Source organism: Syngnathus typhle, linkage group LG4 (genome assembly GCF_033458585.1).
Source record: "Syngnathus typhle isolate RoL2023-S1 ecotype Sweden linkage group LG4, RoL_Styp_1.0, whole genome shotgun sequence".
Taxonomy (NCBI): domain Eukaryota; kingdom Metazoa; phylum Chordata; class Actinopteri; order Syngnathiformes; family Syngnathidae; genus Syngnathus; species Syngnathus typhle.
The window spans coordinates 20446232-20464355 of record NC_083741.1 but is presented as its reverse complement, the minus strand read 5'-3'; the positions used below and the strand labels follow the sequence as shown (position 1 = coordinate 20464355).

The 18124-nt window shown below is 43.6% G+C and overlaps 3 protein-coding genes across 7 annotated transcripts; 2 read left to right on the top strand and 1 right to left on the bottom strand.

Moving 5' to 3' along the window:
* Positions 1-1063: 1063 nt before the first annotated feature.
* Positions 1064-7491, bottom strand: ulk3 (unc-51 like kinase 3). Of its 3 annotated transcripts, none has more exons than XR_009714149.1 (18): positions 7350-7491; positions 6874-6998; positions 6645-6788; positions 6421-6541; positions 6242-6337; positions 6023-6166; positions 5780-5862; positions 5355-5510; positions 5179-5284; positions 5076-5116; positions 4910-5012; positions 4771-4835; positions 4590-4668; positions 3864-3904; positions 3252-3373; positions 2952-2999; positions 2777-2840; positions 1064-2001 (listed from the first exon to the last, which is right to left on the bottom strand). XR_009714149.1 is itself a non-coding variant. In XM_061276267.1 (17 exons), the coding sequence occupies exons 2-17, from the start codon at positions 6976-6978 to the stop codon at positions 1985-1987; spliced, it is 1413 nt and encodes a 470-aa protein (XP_061132251.1). In that variant the 5' UTR covers positions 6979-6998; positions 7350-7491; the 3' UTR covers positions 1064-1984. The 3 variants fall into 3 exon arrangements, 1 of the variants encoding a protein (XP_061132251.1); XR_009714150.1 differs by having other exon boundaries at positions 6874-7019; positions 7350-7475; XM_061276267.1 differs by lacking the exon at positions 3252-3373.
* On the top strand, positions 6440-14289 carry LOC133152570 (threonine--tRNA ligase 1, cytoplasmic-like). Of its 2 annotated transcripts, none has more exons than XM_061276266.1 (19): positions 6440-6547; positions 8471-8554; positions 8643-8830; positions 8913-9036; positions 9159-9283; positions 9354-9471; positions 9561-9625; positions 9695-9773; positions 9839-9985; positions 10472-10570; positions 11404-11570; positions 11931-12093; positions 12179-12316; positions 12382-12459; positions 12540-12640; positions 12858-12962; positions 13060-13132; positions 13217-13331; positions 13661-14289. In XM_061276266.1, exons 1-19 carry the CDS (start codon positions 6545-6547, stop codon positions 13807-13809), a joined length of 2121 nt encoding a protein of 706 aa, XP_061132250.1. In that variant the 5' UTR covers positions 6440-6544; the 3' UTR covers positions 13810-14289. The 2 variants fall into 2 exon arrangements, with proteins under 2 accessions (XP_061132250.1, XP_061132248.1); XM_061276264.1 differs by lacking the exon at positions 6440-6547 and adding an exon at positions 7691-8038.
* Positions 14290-14415: 126 nt separating this feature from the next.
* Positions 14416-18069, top strand: tm2d3 (TM2 domain containing 3). 2 transcript variants are annotated; one of them, XM_061276268.1, is made up of 6 exons: positions 14416-14576; positions 14798-14899; positions 15373-15536; positions 15631-15805; positions 16184-16259; positions 16567-18069. In XM_061276268.1, the coding sequence occupies exons 1-6, from the start codon at positions 14477-14479 to the stop codon at positions 16730-16732; spliced, it is 783 nt and encodes a 260-aa protein (XP_061132252.1). In that variant the 5' UTR covers positions 14416-14476; the 3' UTR covers positions 16733-18069. The 2 variants fall into 2 exon arrangements, with proteins under 2 accessions (XP_061132252.1, XP_061132253.1); XM_061276269.1 differs by lacking the exon at positions 14798-14899 and having other exon boundaries at positions 14430-14576.
* Positions 18070-18124: the final 55 nt, after the last annotated feature.

The window sequence follows — 18124 nt, the reverse complement described above, 5'->3', positions numbered from 1 at the left end:
TGGAGTGAAAGATGAGGTCACCATGCACTATTAAACTAAATCAACAGGACCCCCACAAAGAAGCAGAAGTGCCCCGATTAAAGTCAATGGCCCAAACAAAATGTGAACTCTTAATTTCAGGCTGGGAGACATTTTTTTTCCCCAGTGTGCCTAGTGAACACCATTAAACTAAGAACAAAGCCTGCTTGGATATCAAAACACAGCAGCATGACCCTCAAGGTCATGTTTTAGATTAAGAGATAGAACTTCATGTTACAGTTCTGATCTTTTTTTTTTTTTTTTAAACCACTTTTATATTCTCTGGCATGTGTTTGTAATTGGTCACCTCCAGCCGAGAACAAAGTCTTCCAGCGGGACACTTGTAGTCTCAAAACACTGGTCGACCACGTTTGTCTTGACAAAGAGCCAACCGTAACAAGTTTTTTTTTTTTTTTTTTTCTTAAAGTTCATGTGATGAGTCAATTGATATTTTATTGTGGTATTCCTGAGAAATATCACAATTTCTACAGAGCAGGTTAATTACCATACACCAGATCTATGCTAGTTAGAGGAAATGCCCGTTTTGAACTAAAAATATATTTGATTAAAAGTGAGTCATTTTACTCTTTAGCATTTTGTTTAATATAAAGATATCTTCTTTTTACACTTGTATGAAAAATTAGGGGACTTTTTTTTTTTTTTAGTGGAAACAGTAGGTTGTTGAAAAATATCGCTTGTTGCCATGGTAACAAAAACCACGCTTGGGGGGCTCACGTGCGACGGGACACTGCAAAGGTGTTAACTCCTAAAAAAAATGTCGGGAAAGTGTCAAAAGCAAAACAAAAAAACAAACACAAGCCTTTGCTTTTCGAAATGCGGTTCTCATGTGAAATGTTCACATATAGCGAGCGTCTTTGCGTATGAATCATATAATTATAAAATGTCCTTAGTCTCCCTCGCCAAGCCTTCCTGTCTTTCTCCTCCCACTTTGTGGACGCGATCCAGCTGTTCCTGACGTTGATGGCGCGCTCGAGGCTTCTCTTTTTTACAACTTCTGGACAAAAGGCAAGCTTGGCAAAACGTCTCCAGAAGGTTCCAACAGTCATTTTTATTTCCCGCTCGCCTTCTTCTTCTCCTTTATTAAATACACAGTCATTATTCAAATGACAGCTGCGTCAACATTCAAAACACAAAATTAAACAACGGAGCAGCGTATAGGTGCTGCCAACGTACATATTTAGACTTTTCCCTCGTAATTAAGGCTCTTTTTGAATATTACAACATATGTTGGAAATCAAAACAGCGTGCCCAGACCTCCAACGGCGAGGATTATCAGTCTTTCGTTTAGGGCCAGTGTGTCTTGTGTGTGTCAGTGTCATACAAATGTGCGCACACACATACACTGGCCGGGGCGCTGGCCAAACCTGCTGCTGTAGAGTCAACAGCGCCCGGGCCGCACCTCTCCATCTCTTCTTTCATGGCGGTGGGAATGGCGTCCATCAGTGGAGAGGACATGGCGAGCCTGCGGTTAGGCCACAGTGGAGGCGTGAGGAGGGTGAGAGGGGGGGCGTGAACTACAGTGGACCCTCGGAAGTCAATTGAAGCATAGTTCGGGATTAGACTTTTTTTGGAAGCGGTCCAAAAGTCAGATTGACAGTTTTTCTCCTTTTGCACATCTCAATTGTGCCAGATGACAGTAAAAAAAAAAAAAAAAAAAAACCATTATAGATATATATTATGTAAATCGATCTTAAAATGTTGTAAACAGTTATCATACATCCACAGTGTGTTAGCAGGAAAACAAACCCGTTACAGTATTTTGCAGCTAGCTCTCGCGGCAACAACCAAAACATTGAGCGCTTCTTGCAAGGCCGACTCCAGAGATGTTGAAGGTGAGGTGGGGATGCAAGTTTGATTTGGCATGGAGCACAGAACTAATAGGGGGGGGGGGGGGGTTGGCTCGGTCTGACTAGCCAAAGTCCAAGCCAGCTGGTTTTCTTCAGGTTTACTGCAAACAGCACGCTGGCAAGATAGAGAAAAGAATTCTGTTAATATTGAATATATATTATATTTCATCATCATGTATAATCTGACAATATGCATTGATGGATTTTACTTTTGTTAAATAGAGCAAACATAGAAAGTGGTATATCTTTTTGAATTCCATTTATTAATACACAATGTGCAAATCCAGTATATGTGCTATATGCTCTCAGAGAGACGACACGCCGTTGGCCCCGTGCCAGCATGTGGCTAGCAGCGACCGTGTGGTTTTTATTAAAATAACTTCAGCGGGAATAAGAAAAAAAAGCCCATGTACTTTGGGAAATTCAAGCCGCCTCTTCAGTGAGGCCCGCAAAAAAAAAAAAAATCTATAATTCCACAGGAATTTCTGGCTAAGCACAGGATATTGTCCAGGCTTTAAGAAACTCGGAGAAAACATTGGAAGGAGGTGTATGTAGATTTATGATCTGGAGCGAGTGTTTCACTAATTATTTTATTTTTCACATAAGAGTGAGTTTCCTCACAGATTTGCACTGTTGAGATCAGCAAAAAAAAAAAAAAAGTAAATATTTAAGGTCCAAGTTATCTGAGCTTCTTCTACTGCTACACTTTGTTTTTTTTTTTCAGTCTGGATACCCTCCAGCAATGTGCTGCCTGTAAAAGTTCCGAGAATGTGGAATGCTTTTGTCGGTCATCCAGAGTACGTCTCACACTACAAGAGCTGTCTAAAGTTTAAAAAAAAAAAAAAAAAAACGACGTATGTTTTGCCATTTTTCATCAATACCATACTCACAGCTTCTAACCGAGTCGGCCAGGGGTTCCCGATCCAACGAGGCGTCCCTTTGAGTCTCCTGCATCTGGAACAAATACAAGTCATTCCAAATTATGGACATTTAAAAAAAATCACATTCCAAATTATTAATAGACAATTAAGACATTGAAATATTTTTTTTGGACTACACCCTCACCTTAATGTTCTTCTTGAGGTACTCTGCTCTGCTCATGAGGCTTTTAATCTGAAAAAAGCAAAATATTTTTATGAAAGGTTCCATACCACAATCGTTTAAAAAAATAAATAAATAAATAAAAATGGTGGCTTTGCTGATGTTAAGACACTGATATGTAACGACGGGTCACAAAGGACAATGAATCCGTCCTGAGTAGCACAATGAGACCCCCCCCCCCACCGGCAGGATACCAAAGAGGTGGGACAAAATGGAAACTGGCATTCAGTTGCATGTCGGGGTAGCGTACGGTGTTTTTCTGACCTGTACTCGGCAGCACAAGACAGGATGTCTGAGTCCCTGCTGCAGCAGTGTGGAATGCAAGTTTTTTTTTTTTTACTCTCCGGTGAGACCTCCAAGCTCACGGAAGTACGGTGCCAAATTTGCTAGAGGAGGGAAATTGGGGAAAACATTTCAGAAGGGACACGTGTGCTTTTAGGCTTTTTTTGGGGGGGGGGCTACAGATGAGGAGAAAAATGTAACCCAAGAGTTTTGCTTGTACACAATGACGAGACCGCCGTGGTTAGTTTCCATTTAAACGTAGTGCTCTGGCGCAGCAAATTAACATTTTGACCGCAGTTTTGTTTTTTGTATTCTGCCCTCCAACCGCAAGCCTTTAATCAGCGCGTGCAATAAAACATGAAGGGAACTCGACGCGGGTTGCACTTTCCCCATGCTCGTCGTGACATTAAATCAGTTTACACGTCACAATTTTGAAATCCAGTCCACAATGTCTTGGTTAGAACCGGAGTTGTGTTATTGTTGTCGGAAATGTTTGTGGTTGTGTGTGTTTATATTGTGCTCCACATTATTATGCATTGAGGGTTGAGTTAACTAAATATATTTTTTTCTGCTGTTTATATTATTGAGACTCACCTCGCCGTGCAGCAGCTCTCGGCGGCGACCCTGCGGCTCACCTGGGAGGACCAAATGAGAACAGAATTAGCACTTTTAGGAGGCGGATGGATCTTTGACGTGCATAGCCGTCAATGGGAGTGAATGAGTTCAAAAGCTGACATGATGGAAAATTCACGCAGTTCAGAAGATGAATGGACATTTTAGCTGATTAAACTACCGTGCGTGACCATGAAAGTGAGTCACAGATGGCCCATCAAGCAGGTTCAGCGTGTTCTCCTCCATCCCGCTTTGAGCATCTATCATCGTTTCAAAGTGGAAATGAGAGCTATGTTGGCATGTGGTTAAGTCCCCCCCCCCCCCCTTAAAAAGCTTCTTGATTGGGAAGAGCGAGCTCTGAGCTTGGCTGGCCGCCTCAAGCTCTCGACGGCCCAAGATAAAGCGTCTTGTGTGTTGTGCAGCAAACGAGGCCTAAATGGGAAGCAGATGGCGGGGCTCCCGTAGCGCACGCGGGGGGCCCTGGCAGACTCTGGGTCCCATCATCTCGGCTCTAAAGAGCTTCAATAGTGGAATCGTTCTCACATGAGGGCTCTCGCATGAGCTCATTGAGGACACGCAGTTCGTGAATGGCTTTCTGTGTTCCCTGACGGCCCCGCCCACTCGCACCTTGCCTCGACAGCCGTGCTCAAATATGCCGCGATGGGCCGACGAATCGTTCAGTACTTCCAAGACAAGCTTCCACTGTACCTGCAAGCGCCAACAGAAGTTCTCCTAAACAATTCTGATATCTATCCAAGGCCTCATTGTCGTCCACTCCGCTTTGCTCCTACACCGAGACGACGCAGTCAGCGGACGTGGTTGACAAAAATACGACAACCGATGTCAATCGTGTGATCAAATTCGATTCTTCTAACAACTGCAGCCTGACCTTAGCGATGGCGACAGAGGCCATCTCCACCGCCGCCAGCAATCGTGGATGCTCACGAGACATTTCTGCAAGGGGGAGATGGAGATAAGGTTTTAATAACAAGCGCTTGTCCTCATCTTGCCTCCGTGACATTTCCTACCCCGGAGGATGTCCGTGGAAGTGCGCGCCTCCTCGAAGATGAGCTTGTTGTCCGAGGCTACCAAAGCCTTCAGCTCTTCCGCTCGGGAAGCGTACTGACGCACCTGTGGGTACATTTAATTTAATATAAAGTAAGAATGTGATTCCCACAATATTCTCAGGCCTACCTTTTTCCTGAGGACTTCTTTACGCTGTATGTCGGTTTCATCTAGAGGAGATGATTTTCTTGAATTTTTATAATGTTCAACATGATGTCAAATTTGCTCTTACGGTAAATAGCGGGGACAAAGTGCTCCAAGGCGCTGCAGTATAGCGAAAGCGCGGCTGATCTCTCGCCATCCTGGTCCTTCTGGACGGCCTGTAGGACCAGTTCTTTCTGGAAAGAGGTAGAAGATAGGGGGTGACACAGACCAGAACATACCACGGATTCTTTTTGTGTATCTTACCGCCTTCCCTAAGCTCTCAGCACTCGGCATGTGCTCCATGTCCACAAAGGGGTGCGTGAAGAACTCGGCGAATGTGATCCGGGTATCTGGATTCCTGTCGAGGAGACGCAGGAGGAGGTCTCGGCAGTGCTTGGAGACCTTGGCGCCAGGTGGGAGCTGATGCACAACAACGTGACCTCATTATGTTGCTCTCAATCTCAACGCAAAGGTCAAAAGATTGTTGTTAAAAAATACCAAGAGTACTTTGCATCTGAAATTGGAGACCCAAGTATGCTTCAGGTCTCCACCACTAGATGGCGACAGCGCACTTCATAATCTCCAGTCACATTCTTTTACTTTTAGGGGAAGTACAATAAAGTGGGCCAGCTAGTGGATTTAAAATGAACAAATGTATGGATAAAAGAAAATAATTTCAGCACTTATACCTCAATGGGGTGATTACTTCGGATCTTCTCTTCCAATTCTGAATACGACCTTGATGCAAAAGGAGCCCGTCCAAACAGTGCCTCTATATTCACACAAGCAACAGAAGAGGTTTTGAGGGTTGCGGCTTTTGGGGGTGAAGTACGGCTACATCCAAATCTAGCTAGCTAGTTTGTCGCAAGTGACAACTCCTTTCCAATAGTCTCTTTTATATTTTTGTAGACTCGACTGAGCCTAACACTCACCATAAAGAATGACTCCCACGGACCAGAGATCCACTCTGGAGTCATACTGGCGCCGACACACCATCTCGGGAGCCATATACAAAGGTGAGCCTCTCAGCACGCTCTTCTCGTCCCATGGTGACATGTACTGGGCGAAGCCAAAGTCTGATATTGAAGCACATATTTGATTTGATACTAAAATCTAGTATTTATTATCGTAAATATTGTAAATATTCTTACCTGCTAATTTGAGGATTGAACCACATAGCAAAATGTTCTGTGGTTTCAAATCCAAATGGGAGATATTTCGGTCATGGAGATACTGAAGAGCACAAGCTGTGGGTGTGAGCAACATACGGTATGTGTATTGTTCACATGGCCATTGATAAATCAAATAAAAGGCCGAATGCCGGGGTCACCTATCTGCTGCAGAAAACGTCGGGCGACTCCCTCTGGCAGGATCCGGCGACTGCGGATGAAACGGGACAGATCTCCACCGGAACACCACTCCAGGATCAGATAGATGTTCTCCGAATCCCACTGATGGTAAGGCAACAAAATGATTGGATTCATACAGCGGAAACACAACATACTTAATGAGGGCAAGTGCTACAGAAAATGGATAAAAATCAAGTAAGCTCACCACAAAGTCTTTCAGCTGGACAATATGAGGGTGGCGCACAGTCTTGAGGATCTCAATCTCCGTGAGCAGGTTCTCTGTGGACGCCTTGTTCAGTGTCTTCTTGGCGACCACCTTCACGGCCACCGCTTCTCGATTATCCCCCTGCTGCATCGTTTGGGATGAACGCGTCGGCCATTTTGTGTCACGGATGCAGCAAAAAGAGGATGCAATTACGGAGGCAATGGCTCACCTTTCTGTAGGCCTTGTAGACTGTGGCATATGTTCCGCTACCGAGCCGCTCTGTCAGGATGAAGTCATCCAGTTTTGGAGGGGCAAAGCTGGAAGATGAAGCCATGATGAGCCAGCAGGTCTTGGCTGCAATGGAAACATATCGGGCTTGTCTTGTTAGTGCAACACGTCATCCTACGTAGCTCATATTACATTCTTATCTGTTTTATTAACCGCATTGATGAGTAACGATCATGAAGATGAACCAGGAAGTGAAATGATTAGTACTTCAGGCTAGGCTTGATCTGACTATTATGAACGATCAGATTTTGCCTAGATGAGGGAAGACGAAAACAAGATGACTTCATTTGGAACCTGATGAAGTTCTAGCTAACGGCAAAATCAAAAACATGCACGACTGTTAGCAGTCAATCGCCTGTCACTCGAATAGCAACGTTTTGATTCAAACCGCGTTCAAAGGGACAGTTTATTGCGTACCTTTATAGCAGTTAATCCATGACAGGCAGAAAAGTGTGATTATTTACATCGCTCGCTGTCAGTCGGCGCAGTCAGTGACGTCTCGCGCACGCTGGACTTTGGCTGTGGTGGTCACGTGACTTGGGACCACATAGAATCCGTCACACCGCCACCTATCGTTTGGATACTAGTACTGCACTTGCTTGAAAGCGGTATTTTTTATTGAGCAATCCACAAATTACAAGAATTGAAAATAAATGTAAAGCAATATGGCAAAAATAAAAATATCAAATTTCCATTACGGAACGATCAATAAAATATGAAGTGACATGCAATGAAATGCACCGGAAGTCCGCCTTCATCACTCCTGTAGTGGTCATTTAAAGATGGCGGACTGCTTGGCCACACGCCTGGTAGCTCAGGAGGAGCAAATTAGACTCCTTGCCGGCGAAATTGCCACCCTTCGGGATGGGATCAACCGGGACTTAGGCCCAGCCGGCGATGCGGGGGTTTCCTTGCAGCTGGAGGAGCTGAAGTCGGAGAATGAGAAGCTCAAGTACCGGCTATTGCACCTCCGTCGGGGTTTGCGGGACGAGTTGGAACTGGAGTCGGGCAAGAAGTGTCCACAGCCAAGGGGAGAGTGTGGCAAAGCTGCCGGGGCGAACGTCGTCAAAGGAGGACAGACGAATAACAAAGCTGCAGCTAAAAAGGTCTTGAATAATCACATCGGGTTTTCAAACTCTGTGAAAGAGGCGATTCAAGGATGTGTTATTGTTGCCGGTTTTTTTTTTTTTTGCTATTCACGTTGTAATCTATTACACCCCTTATGTAGTAAAAATACAATTATTGAATTCCGACAGCTGAACATGTGAAGATTAATTTATTTGTGCAAAAAACACCAATTCTTTTATATTTTAAATAATGTACCAATTCTTTTTTAGACGCTTTGTTGCACCTACAAAGGTCTACCATTGGTTGTCATGGTAACACAAGCCTCAAGATGTGCTGGATCCATCAGTACTCGGCCATAGTCGAGTTTGAGTGGCTCATTTGCATGAGACAGAATCAAACTCTGAAAACAGACTGAGGATTAAGTGTCATGTTCTACCTTTTATCTTAAGATACATATCTCTCTCTTTCAGGTGAGCAGCACTGATTCTAAACCAGGTGACAAAAACAAGGAGAAGAAACAACATAAAGAACAATCAGATGGAACCGTCAAAGGGGTGAATATCCAGATTTAAATCTATCTGAAGCTGTGAAGAAAAATTGAATAAATATGTATTCCAATGATGAATAAAAACTTTTTGGCAGCTGAAGACCTGGCCTGTGTTTGTGGATGAGCGCCTCCGCCTCTACGAGGAGCTGAAGAAGGAAAGCGATGCCCTCCAGGCCAAGAGAGCTTCAACTGGTAAGCCCATCACAGTGGAGCTGCCTGATGGGCGGAAAGTGGCGGGCACGTCCTGGATCACCACTCCGTACCAACTGGCTTGTGACATCAGGTAAATGTTGCTGCTGATGGACAATAAATACTTGCTCGGTCTATTTTTTTCATGTTTTTTTTATTATCCGGGTGGAATCCAGTCAGGGTCTTGCTGACAACGCGGTGATCTCTCGAGTGAATGGAGAGCTTTGGGATTTGGATAGACCACTGGAGCGCGACTGCTCGCTGGCGATTTTGCGTTTTGACGATGACGACGCGCAAGCAGTGAGCAAAACAAATTTTCTATTATTGTAAAGAGAGGAAATCTAAACATTTGCATAAAACTAGATGAACTGATGAACGTGAACTTGCTCAAGTATGATTCTTCCCTTTTTTTTGTCTTGCAGGTGTACTGGCACTCCAGCGCTCACATCCTCGGCGAGGCGATGGAACGCTTCTACGGCGGTTGTCTATGTTACGGACCCCCCATCGAAAACGGCTTCTACTATGACATGTTCCTCGACGACCAAAAGTAAATTTCAATCCTTCCACACACACACACTGAAAACAATAACATCATTATCAAACATGAATTGTTCTAGGAGCGTGTCCAGCACTGAGTTTAGCAACCTGGAGTCCTTGTGCAAGACATTTGTGAAGGAGAAACAAGCCTTTGAGAGGCTTGAGGTTACCAAGGAAACGCTACTGAAGATGTTCAAGGTGAGCGAGATGTTGCAAACCAAGAACAGACCTTTGTCAAAAAGAATCCTCCCCCGTTTGTGTGTAACCCGCCTGTTTGTATTGTCCAGTACAACAAATTCAAGTGTCGTATTCTAAACGAGAAGGTCACCACACCCACCACTACAGTTTACAGGTCAGTTGGTTGATCACAACATTTTGAACTTTATTTTGCTAAGCTAATCATTATGGCTCCCGGGGACAGATGTGGGCCGCTCATTGACCTCTGTAGAGGACCTCATGTGAGGCACACAGGGAAGATCAAAGCCATGAAGATCTACAAGGTGGACTTTTTTGATCTTCACGTCTTTGTGGAGTTTTCGCAACTCATTTGCGTTTCTGTCGTCAGAACTCTGCCACCTACTGGGAGGGCCGCTCGGACATGGAGACGCTGCAGAGGATATACGGGATCTCCTTCCCCGACTCCAAGATGCTGAAAGAGTGGGAACGCTTCCAGGAGGAAGCTAAGAATAGGGACCATCGCAAGATCGGCAAAGTAAGTTGGCGTACGCTTCACGGAAAATTCAACCTATATTTTTTGTTAAATGCTTTTAAATGTTGTTTTCATGACAGTATATGAAATGCACTGTGATTTTATGTTTTTGGTAAATGTCAAAACAATTTTTTTATTTTATTTTTTTTAAATAATTTCAATGATTATGTCAGGTGGGAAATAGATTGCTATTTTTTATTAAATGAAGAAATATTCCTCTGACCAGCAGGGGTCACTGTGCTCTCTCACTTTGACCCCATTTGGAACCTGCTGTCGTCATCCTCGGTCCCCAGTTGGGTCCCCAGCATGGGGTCGGCACAGAAGGCAACGCCTTCCTAACAACCGCATGCTTCCATATTTCCAGCAAGTGTCATCGACTTGCTACTAACGCCGCCAGTTTTGTTGTTTCCAATGTCGGCAATATGCTTCATGAACATAACAGCGCAAAATGTAAATTAAAGTTCTTGAGCTTGTTATTTTTTGTTGTAGGAGCAAGAGCTGTTCTTCTTCCATGAGCTCAGTCCCGGGAGTTGCTTCTTCCTGCCGCGTGGAGCTTACATCTACAACACGCTCATCGAGTTCATCAGGGTGAGCGAGGCCATTGAGAACGTTAAATTTGTTTTCAACTCATAAATTGGAACAACATTGTTTAATATTATTCCAAAAAGGCGAAAGGCAATCTACAGTCGAGTAAATAAAATCTGCCAGGCCATAATTTGCGACAATACGTCATTCTCGCTTGTGCCCTCCAAGCGTGATTTCAGTCGGCGCACGTTGAAACTTCTTCAGCGTGATTGCAACATTGTTGTGTGCAATCAGCGGGGAACGTACCGTCAAAATAAGCGGAGGAAAAAAATCGAATAATAAGTAATCAGTGTGTGGAGGCAGAGACTTGATTCAGTGGAGAATTGTTTTTCAGCAGCGAGTACAGGACAGTGTTTCTGACTTGCAACATATCAGTGAGTGGCGCATGTTCCTGTGACATATTTCTCCTCCTTGACAATTTTCACAGCCCAAATGAGGACATGAGATGAGGCCAAGAAGGTCTCTCGGTGGTGTTGCTAGGCTCCGTAATTCAAGGCTGGCTGTCAGAGTGTTTGAGGCTACTGTCACTTGCACCATTTTTATCAGTTCCCCTCCTTGGCAACCCACCTCCAGGCATATATTATTAGTCAATTTCCCACAGGGCAGAAAAGCCTTTATTAGACCCGCAAAAGGGTAAATTGCATTTTTTTACAGCGGCGAAATAGAGAGTGGCAGCAGCTTGGAAGAATCAAAAAGCCATATGAAAATCTGGAGGCATGTTTAGTGGATATTATGCAAAATGAAAATGTACTTTAATAAATATATGCAAGGTGAACAGTGGGAAATATAGCCAGCATGACTCTAAGTAGCAAAAACTATTTTTGTTTCTCACTTAGGATGAGTACTGGAGAAGAGGCTTCCAGGAAGTGGCCTCTCCCAACATCTACAACAGCAAGTTGTGGGAGACGTCAGGCCACTGGCAGCACTACAGCGAAAACATGTTCTCCTTCCCGGTGGAGAACGAAACCTTTGCGCTTAAACCCATGAACTGCCCAGGACACTGGTGAGACCACCTATGTGCTGCCTACATTTTTTATTGCAATTTTTATTTCTTTTGATATAGGGCTGCAACTAATAATTATTTGAATAATCAATTTTTTTTAACCAAATTATTTTCTCGATTAATCGGTTTTGATTTCCATCCGTTTATTCAAAAACAGAACATTATTTTTCCGCAGTATGTTAATTGTCGACCGGCTGATATTCAAAGTGTTTGCACAATTTTAAATCAAAAATATTTTTTAAAATATTGTTAAATAAAAAAATAAAAAAAAGATATCCAAACCATTAATTGATGATTAAAAAAATCATTCTTAATTATTAATCATTGCACCGCCTAATACTGTGTTCTCGCTCTCCCCAGTTTGATGTTCAGCCACAGGCCTCGCTCGTGGAGGGAGCTCCCACTCAGGCTAGCTGACTTCGGGGTCCTCCACCGCAATGAACTCTCCGGAACGCTCACCGGGTTAACCAGAGTGCGACGTTTCCAACAGGATGATGCTCACATTTTTTGCACCATGGATCAGGTGTTGCATTCTACACCACGACGCCAACTAACATAATAATGCTATTTGGCGAGCTACGTATTTATTCCCAATCTTTTCTCCTCAGATCGAGTCCGAGATGAAAGGCTGCCTGGATTTCCTGCGCAGTGTCTACCACGTGTTTGGCTTCTCCTTCCAACTTCACCTCTCCACCCGCCCGGAGAAGTACCTGGGCGATATCGCCGTGTGGAATCAAGCCGAGAAGGTAACCATAACAACCGCGTTGTTCTGATGTCTTTTAACTGTGAAACTCTGACTCGTGTTTGCCAGCAATTGGAGAACAGCCTCAATGAGTTTGGGGAGCCTTGGAAACTCAACCCTGGAGATGGCGCTTTCTACGGGCCCAAGGTCGGCTCTCTCACGTTACGTGGCGTAAAAATCGGTCTGCAATGTATATACGTTAAAAATTCACGGATGCGCTCTTCTAGATTGACATTAAGATCAAAGATGCCATCGGTCGTTACCACCAGTGTGCCACGATTCAACTGGACTTCCAGCTTCCCATCCGCTTCGACCTGACCTTTGTGGGGTGAGGCGCCTGATCGAAACACTGGCTTTGATTGACTAACTAAGTTTAGAAGACACAATTTAGACGCGTATAGATTGAGTTACAGCGACTCAATGACTGACCAAGTCAAGGAATGAGTCAATAAGTGACCGATTGGCTAACATTCAATATTTGACTTTATTATTAGTTCACTGAATAAATGGCTAAAATTAAATGATTTTTAAAAAAATTCTCACAGAAAGGATGGCGATGACAACGCTCGTCCAGTTATCATCCACCGTGCTATTTTGGGCTCTGTGGAGAGAATGATTGCAATACTGACAGAAAACTATGCTGGGAAATGGTGAGTGGATTTCCAGTCACTGTAAATAAACGTAGTAATAACAAGATGGACATTCCAAAAAAATGACTCTTCAAATGAAACTTGTCCCTACCACCAGGCCTCTTTGGCTCTCTCCAAGGCAGGTGATGGTAGTGCCTGTCAACCCGTCCTGCGACGACTATGCCAAGAAGGTGAGTCCCCTTTCGTCTTAATCACAACAAAGCATCTCGATGAGGTCATGAACTAACATACGGGCGCCATTTCTTGCCCTTTAGGTCTGTAAGCAATTCACAGACGCAGGCATGATGGCCGACGTCGACCTCGATTCTGGGTGCCTTTTAAATAAAAAAATACGTAACGCTCAACTGGCCCAATATAACTTCATTCTGGGTAAGAAGTTGCCTTAGCTCATTATAAAATATGTATTTTATTCATGTTATATCTTAATTAGTCAAACAATGGGAAACTGGGCAATAAATGAACCAAGATTTTTTTCGGTACAATTAAACATTGGATAAATTCATGCAAACTGTTCACGTCACTTGATCATGTGGCTCATTTTTGCCGAATTTTAGACGATTAGATGCAACAGTTGGACTTATTTTCCCTGAGTTCTGTGCTGTCATAAGTGACAAATTCACTGACACCAAGCGGGGCCATGTGCTTGAGAGCTCTGTCACTTGGCATGAACTGGTATTGGTCTTGTCATGCCTTGGCAGTGGTCGGCGAGAAGGAGAAGGCGACCAGCAGCGTCAACGTGCGCACCAGGGATAATAAAGTCCACGGCGAAGTATCGTTGGAGGAGACCATGGCCCGCCTGAGCCTCCTCAAGCAAGCCCGCTGTGGAAATGCAGAAGAGGAGTTCTGATGGAATGGTTGATCAGCCAATTGGGAAGAGGTACAATTGCAGGAAAATGTCTCAGTGGTGGTGGTGTCGCTGAAGGTACAAAATGATTGGATCAGAAGGAATTTGGTTGAAGAAAAGTGTCGTTTGTCATTGTGAAGACTGATGATGTAACCGGCTTGCCTCTTCTTGGAAGGGAAATAAATCTACTGTTCATGTGCAACTTGTTTTGTTTTTGTACCCTAAATTAAAAAAGTGGTTGGTACAAGTATGGACAGTGGCCCGCCCACTAGCAAGACTTTCATGTAAATGGTCATTGGGTCAAATGAGATTGGTTTAAAGTTCTCTTGAAAAATAAACATAATAAAGTTAATAAACACGTTGTACATTACAAACATTGTACAAATTCTATTTTCATTTGTAAGTCACAAAAACCTGACATTTACAGTAAAAAGAGGTTCGAGAAGTGACAAAGATATCAAATAAAAACGATTTATTCGGAGACTTGTGGGCCTAAGTATATTTTCAACAATATAATTTCAAAACTAATCAAGTTCTACAAATAGTATGTACATGCAATATGATATCCTTGTACTTCATGTGCTGGCCATAGGGGGCAACAATGCGCCTCATTTTACCAACTGCTACAAGCAAGCAAGCGACGAGGAAGAAAAAAGAAAGGAAGCGACAAATGGCTTGTCAACAGTGGCGACCTGACCGCGGGCGATTATTCAAAAGCTACGGAATTGGACTCCTTTTGTACACGGACCTTTTTTTGCAGTGTGTCAATGGTACGTTCCTTTTATTTTTATTGTGTAAAGTGTACCTGTAAATCCCGTCGCGTGGTTATCTTTTGCTAGCGGCTCATGCTAACACTCAAAACGGCTAGTTAGCGCAAGTCCAATTTATCCATCAAATTAAGATGACGTTTATTTCCATTGAATCAAATTATATAATTTCACACTCGAAAGAGATTTGCGGTAAGGAATGATGCTTGTGTTTGCCCGTCAAGGCTACTTGAGCTCCCCGCACGTCGGCCAGGAGCCTCCGTACACCAGAGATGCCCAGCACGGCCCGGTCATCACCAGCCCGGTTGTGCCTGCTGCAGCCTCGGGTAAAGTTTTCACTCATTCACCCACTACGCTGTTTTCATTGATGCGATGTACTCAGTATGGTGGATGGATGAATGGACTGATACGCGAGCGATATTTTGGGACGCAAGCATCAGCGAACTCAAATTACTTCACAACAATCAGCAAGAACAATTTTTGCTTTATTGTTAATTTCTTCACATGTCAAGACACACAAATAAATCGAAATCACGTTCCCACTATCCAACGGTGACAAGACTTAGTACACAATACACTAACAAGTAAACAACACAAAAAGTAAAAACAAAAAGGCACAAACAATGAATAAATAAGAGTGATGAATAAATAATAAATAAACAACATAATAAATAAAAGAAGCAGATGAGATCAGTGAGACAAAACACAAACGTTTCTGTTAGAGGCAGAAAATTAGGCGGCGCCATCTCTAATATGCAGGAACAAATATTCCTGTTTACATTCCTGTCTTTGATTGCAGTTTCTCCTGCCGATAATGAGGAGGGCTACGCCTCCAAATGTCCCAGTGGGGGGCCGTGCAATCGCCTTCCTGCTGATTGCATACAATGCAATTACCTACACAATTGCACCTATGGGAAACCAGCCTCCTTCTCTTGTAAAGCCAAAAAGGGCATTCATTGTGTTGTGAGTCTTTTTTTTTTTCTTTCTTCCCCTTTCCTGTATTTTGAGTCATGCTTCTTGTGTCTCACCACTGATGTTATTTTTGCGTTTCATGTAGGGAGAGTCTGGCCAGCAGCAAAGGAACTTCTCTCTTTCCATCACTTGTCAGTTCTGCTGGCAGCTGGACCCCACACAGTATCGCTGCTCCAACTCCACCAGCTGCATGACCGTGGCTTGCCCCCGGCAGCGCTACAACGCCACCTGTGACGTCATGGAACATGTCCACTGTTTAGGTAAAGCCTTCTTGCAACACTGGGCTTCTGTTTTTCTAGCTGATAAGTTTTGTGTTGCAGTCATGTTTAAACAACAACAACAAAAATGAAGAAAAATTTTGAAATGCTCTTGGGTGCTTAAAATGCCTGACAATGAAATAGAAAAAAGCTACTAGAATATGAATTTCTTATTAATTTGATGAATTATTTAAAATAAAAATACATCCGGATATATGGTATAATTTAAATGGGATTTTTAAAGAAAAAAAAATGTCCTAACTTTTAGAAAGTCATGTATTAAAACATTTTAAAACAGATTTATAAAAATCATTTTCCTTGAAGTTCTTCTTTGCTTTTGTCTTTGCCCTGTTTGATCAACTCAGACTTGTTTATTTACAGGTAAGAGGCACTTTCAGAAGCGTTTGTATTGCAACTGGACTGGAGGATACAAGTGGTCCACGGCCTTGGCGCTCAGGTAAACCCAAAACTTTGCTCTCAATTATTTGAAGTTGTGTAGCCAGCCGTTAAGCAGCCTCACTCTACCACATCACTCTGTTCCCCCTATTTATATTCATATGATTAAATTTCTGGCTGAAGGAACCCTTCTTTTTTCTCTTTTTTTTATTTTTTATTGAATCATCCGATTAACTGGTTGTCAGAATTTTACTCTGCCAATTTATTGTAATTGTAAGAAAAGGTGAATATTGCATATGGAAACATAAAACTGACAACACATCAAGCCACTTATGTGTTTGTTTTTGTTTGTGTTTACTGTGGCGTAGCATCACGCTGGGTGGTTTTGGGGCGGACCGATTTTACCTGGGCCAGTGGCGAGAGGGTCTGGGCAAGCTGTTCAGCTTCGGAGGACTGGGCATTTGGACTTTGATAGACGTGCTTCTCATCGCCGTGGGTTACGTGGGACCGGCGGATGGTTCTCTCTACATCTAAAAAAAAAAAAACTGTTCGGATGTTAGAGGCCCGGCTCGCGTTCCAAGGACTGATGATCTCCCGACACCGCGTTTTCAGCACCGCCCCGGCATTCCCATCTGCTAACACGCAGGAAGTGTTTTACCGCCTCACACCCGAGTACGAAGACGCACACACTGGCGGCCGTTCCATCCTAATCAGTCTCCTCTGGTGCGAGCGTGCAGATGGAGCACTCTACCACCACCAGGAATCGGCAATTACATCCTGGCGGGAGCTCGCAACTTGAAGGCGGCCGCCAAGATGGTCCCGTACGTCCAAACTTTATTGGCGAGTCTTCTTCCACCCAGGTGGAACGGATACAGTTGACGCCATCAGCCAACATGCTGAGGAATACAATGAGTCACGAACTCATTTAGAGTATTGTAATAAAAGGAGCATTATAGGTTGCTTTCACACTGGTGATTAAAATTGGCATTTCGTTTGTCATATAAATGACACCGACGCAAAATCCAGGAAGGAAGTCGACCTACCGGTTTTCTGGCTTCGGCGGTAGAGCTGTAACACAAGTTCAGGCCACAACTGTAAGAAAATTGACCCGGCACACTTCCATTTTTAGAGGTTACGTTAGATCCAAGTCATCTATTGCCATTAAAGTAACCAAGGATGAGAGTGTAACGTCAACCCAACGAGTTCCTAACTTTGGCCATCACATCTGTGGAAGGTTATTCTACTGTCCCAGAACCAGGGTGTGATGAGTTTAAAATGCCTGCCACCTGCCTGGATGACGCATAGCTGTCGGAAAGGTCACACATTTGCAGCAATTTACAGTTTGCGTGAAAGGGAACTCCGGATAAGCAGTTGTTACTTACGACTTTGCGGGCCTACTTGGAGACTTGATGAAAATTCTTGCGTTGGTTGGGTACTTGGTGTGCTTCTGCTCACTGAGATGTCAATTGGCAACACATTTTGGGTCCAAACTGGAGCTTGCTGTGTGCATAGTGATGGGAAAATGAAGCTTCAACCTTGCTTCATGAACCAGTTTTATTTGTTCACTCCTCCAGGTGGCGCTGTTTCTTAAAGGTAGGTTTATGAAATGGCAACTCAGTGCTGCTTCATGAATCACCTTGAAGCCTCATTTTCCCGCCACACTTACTGTGTTGCACAAAAGCAGCTGATCGGATTGTAGGATTTGACAGGAAGTGACATCATAAGCAAGCAAATTCAGAACTCCAGCTCACTGCAGGATTTTTTCTTGCTAATGTGTGCAATGTGCAATGAATGTTCATGTGGATTTAATTATTGTTGAAAACACTGTAAATTACATTTTTGAGTTGTGTAAATAAAACTTGTGGAATCTGTTTTTTTCTCGAATGACTGGAATATTGTGAGGACACGCACACAAGCTCAGGGTCA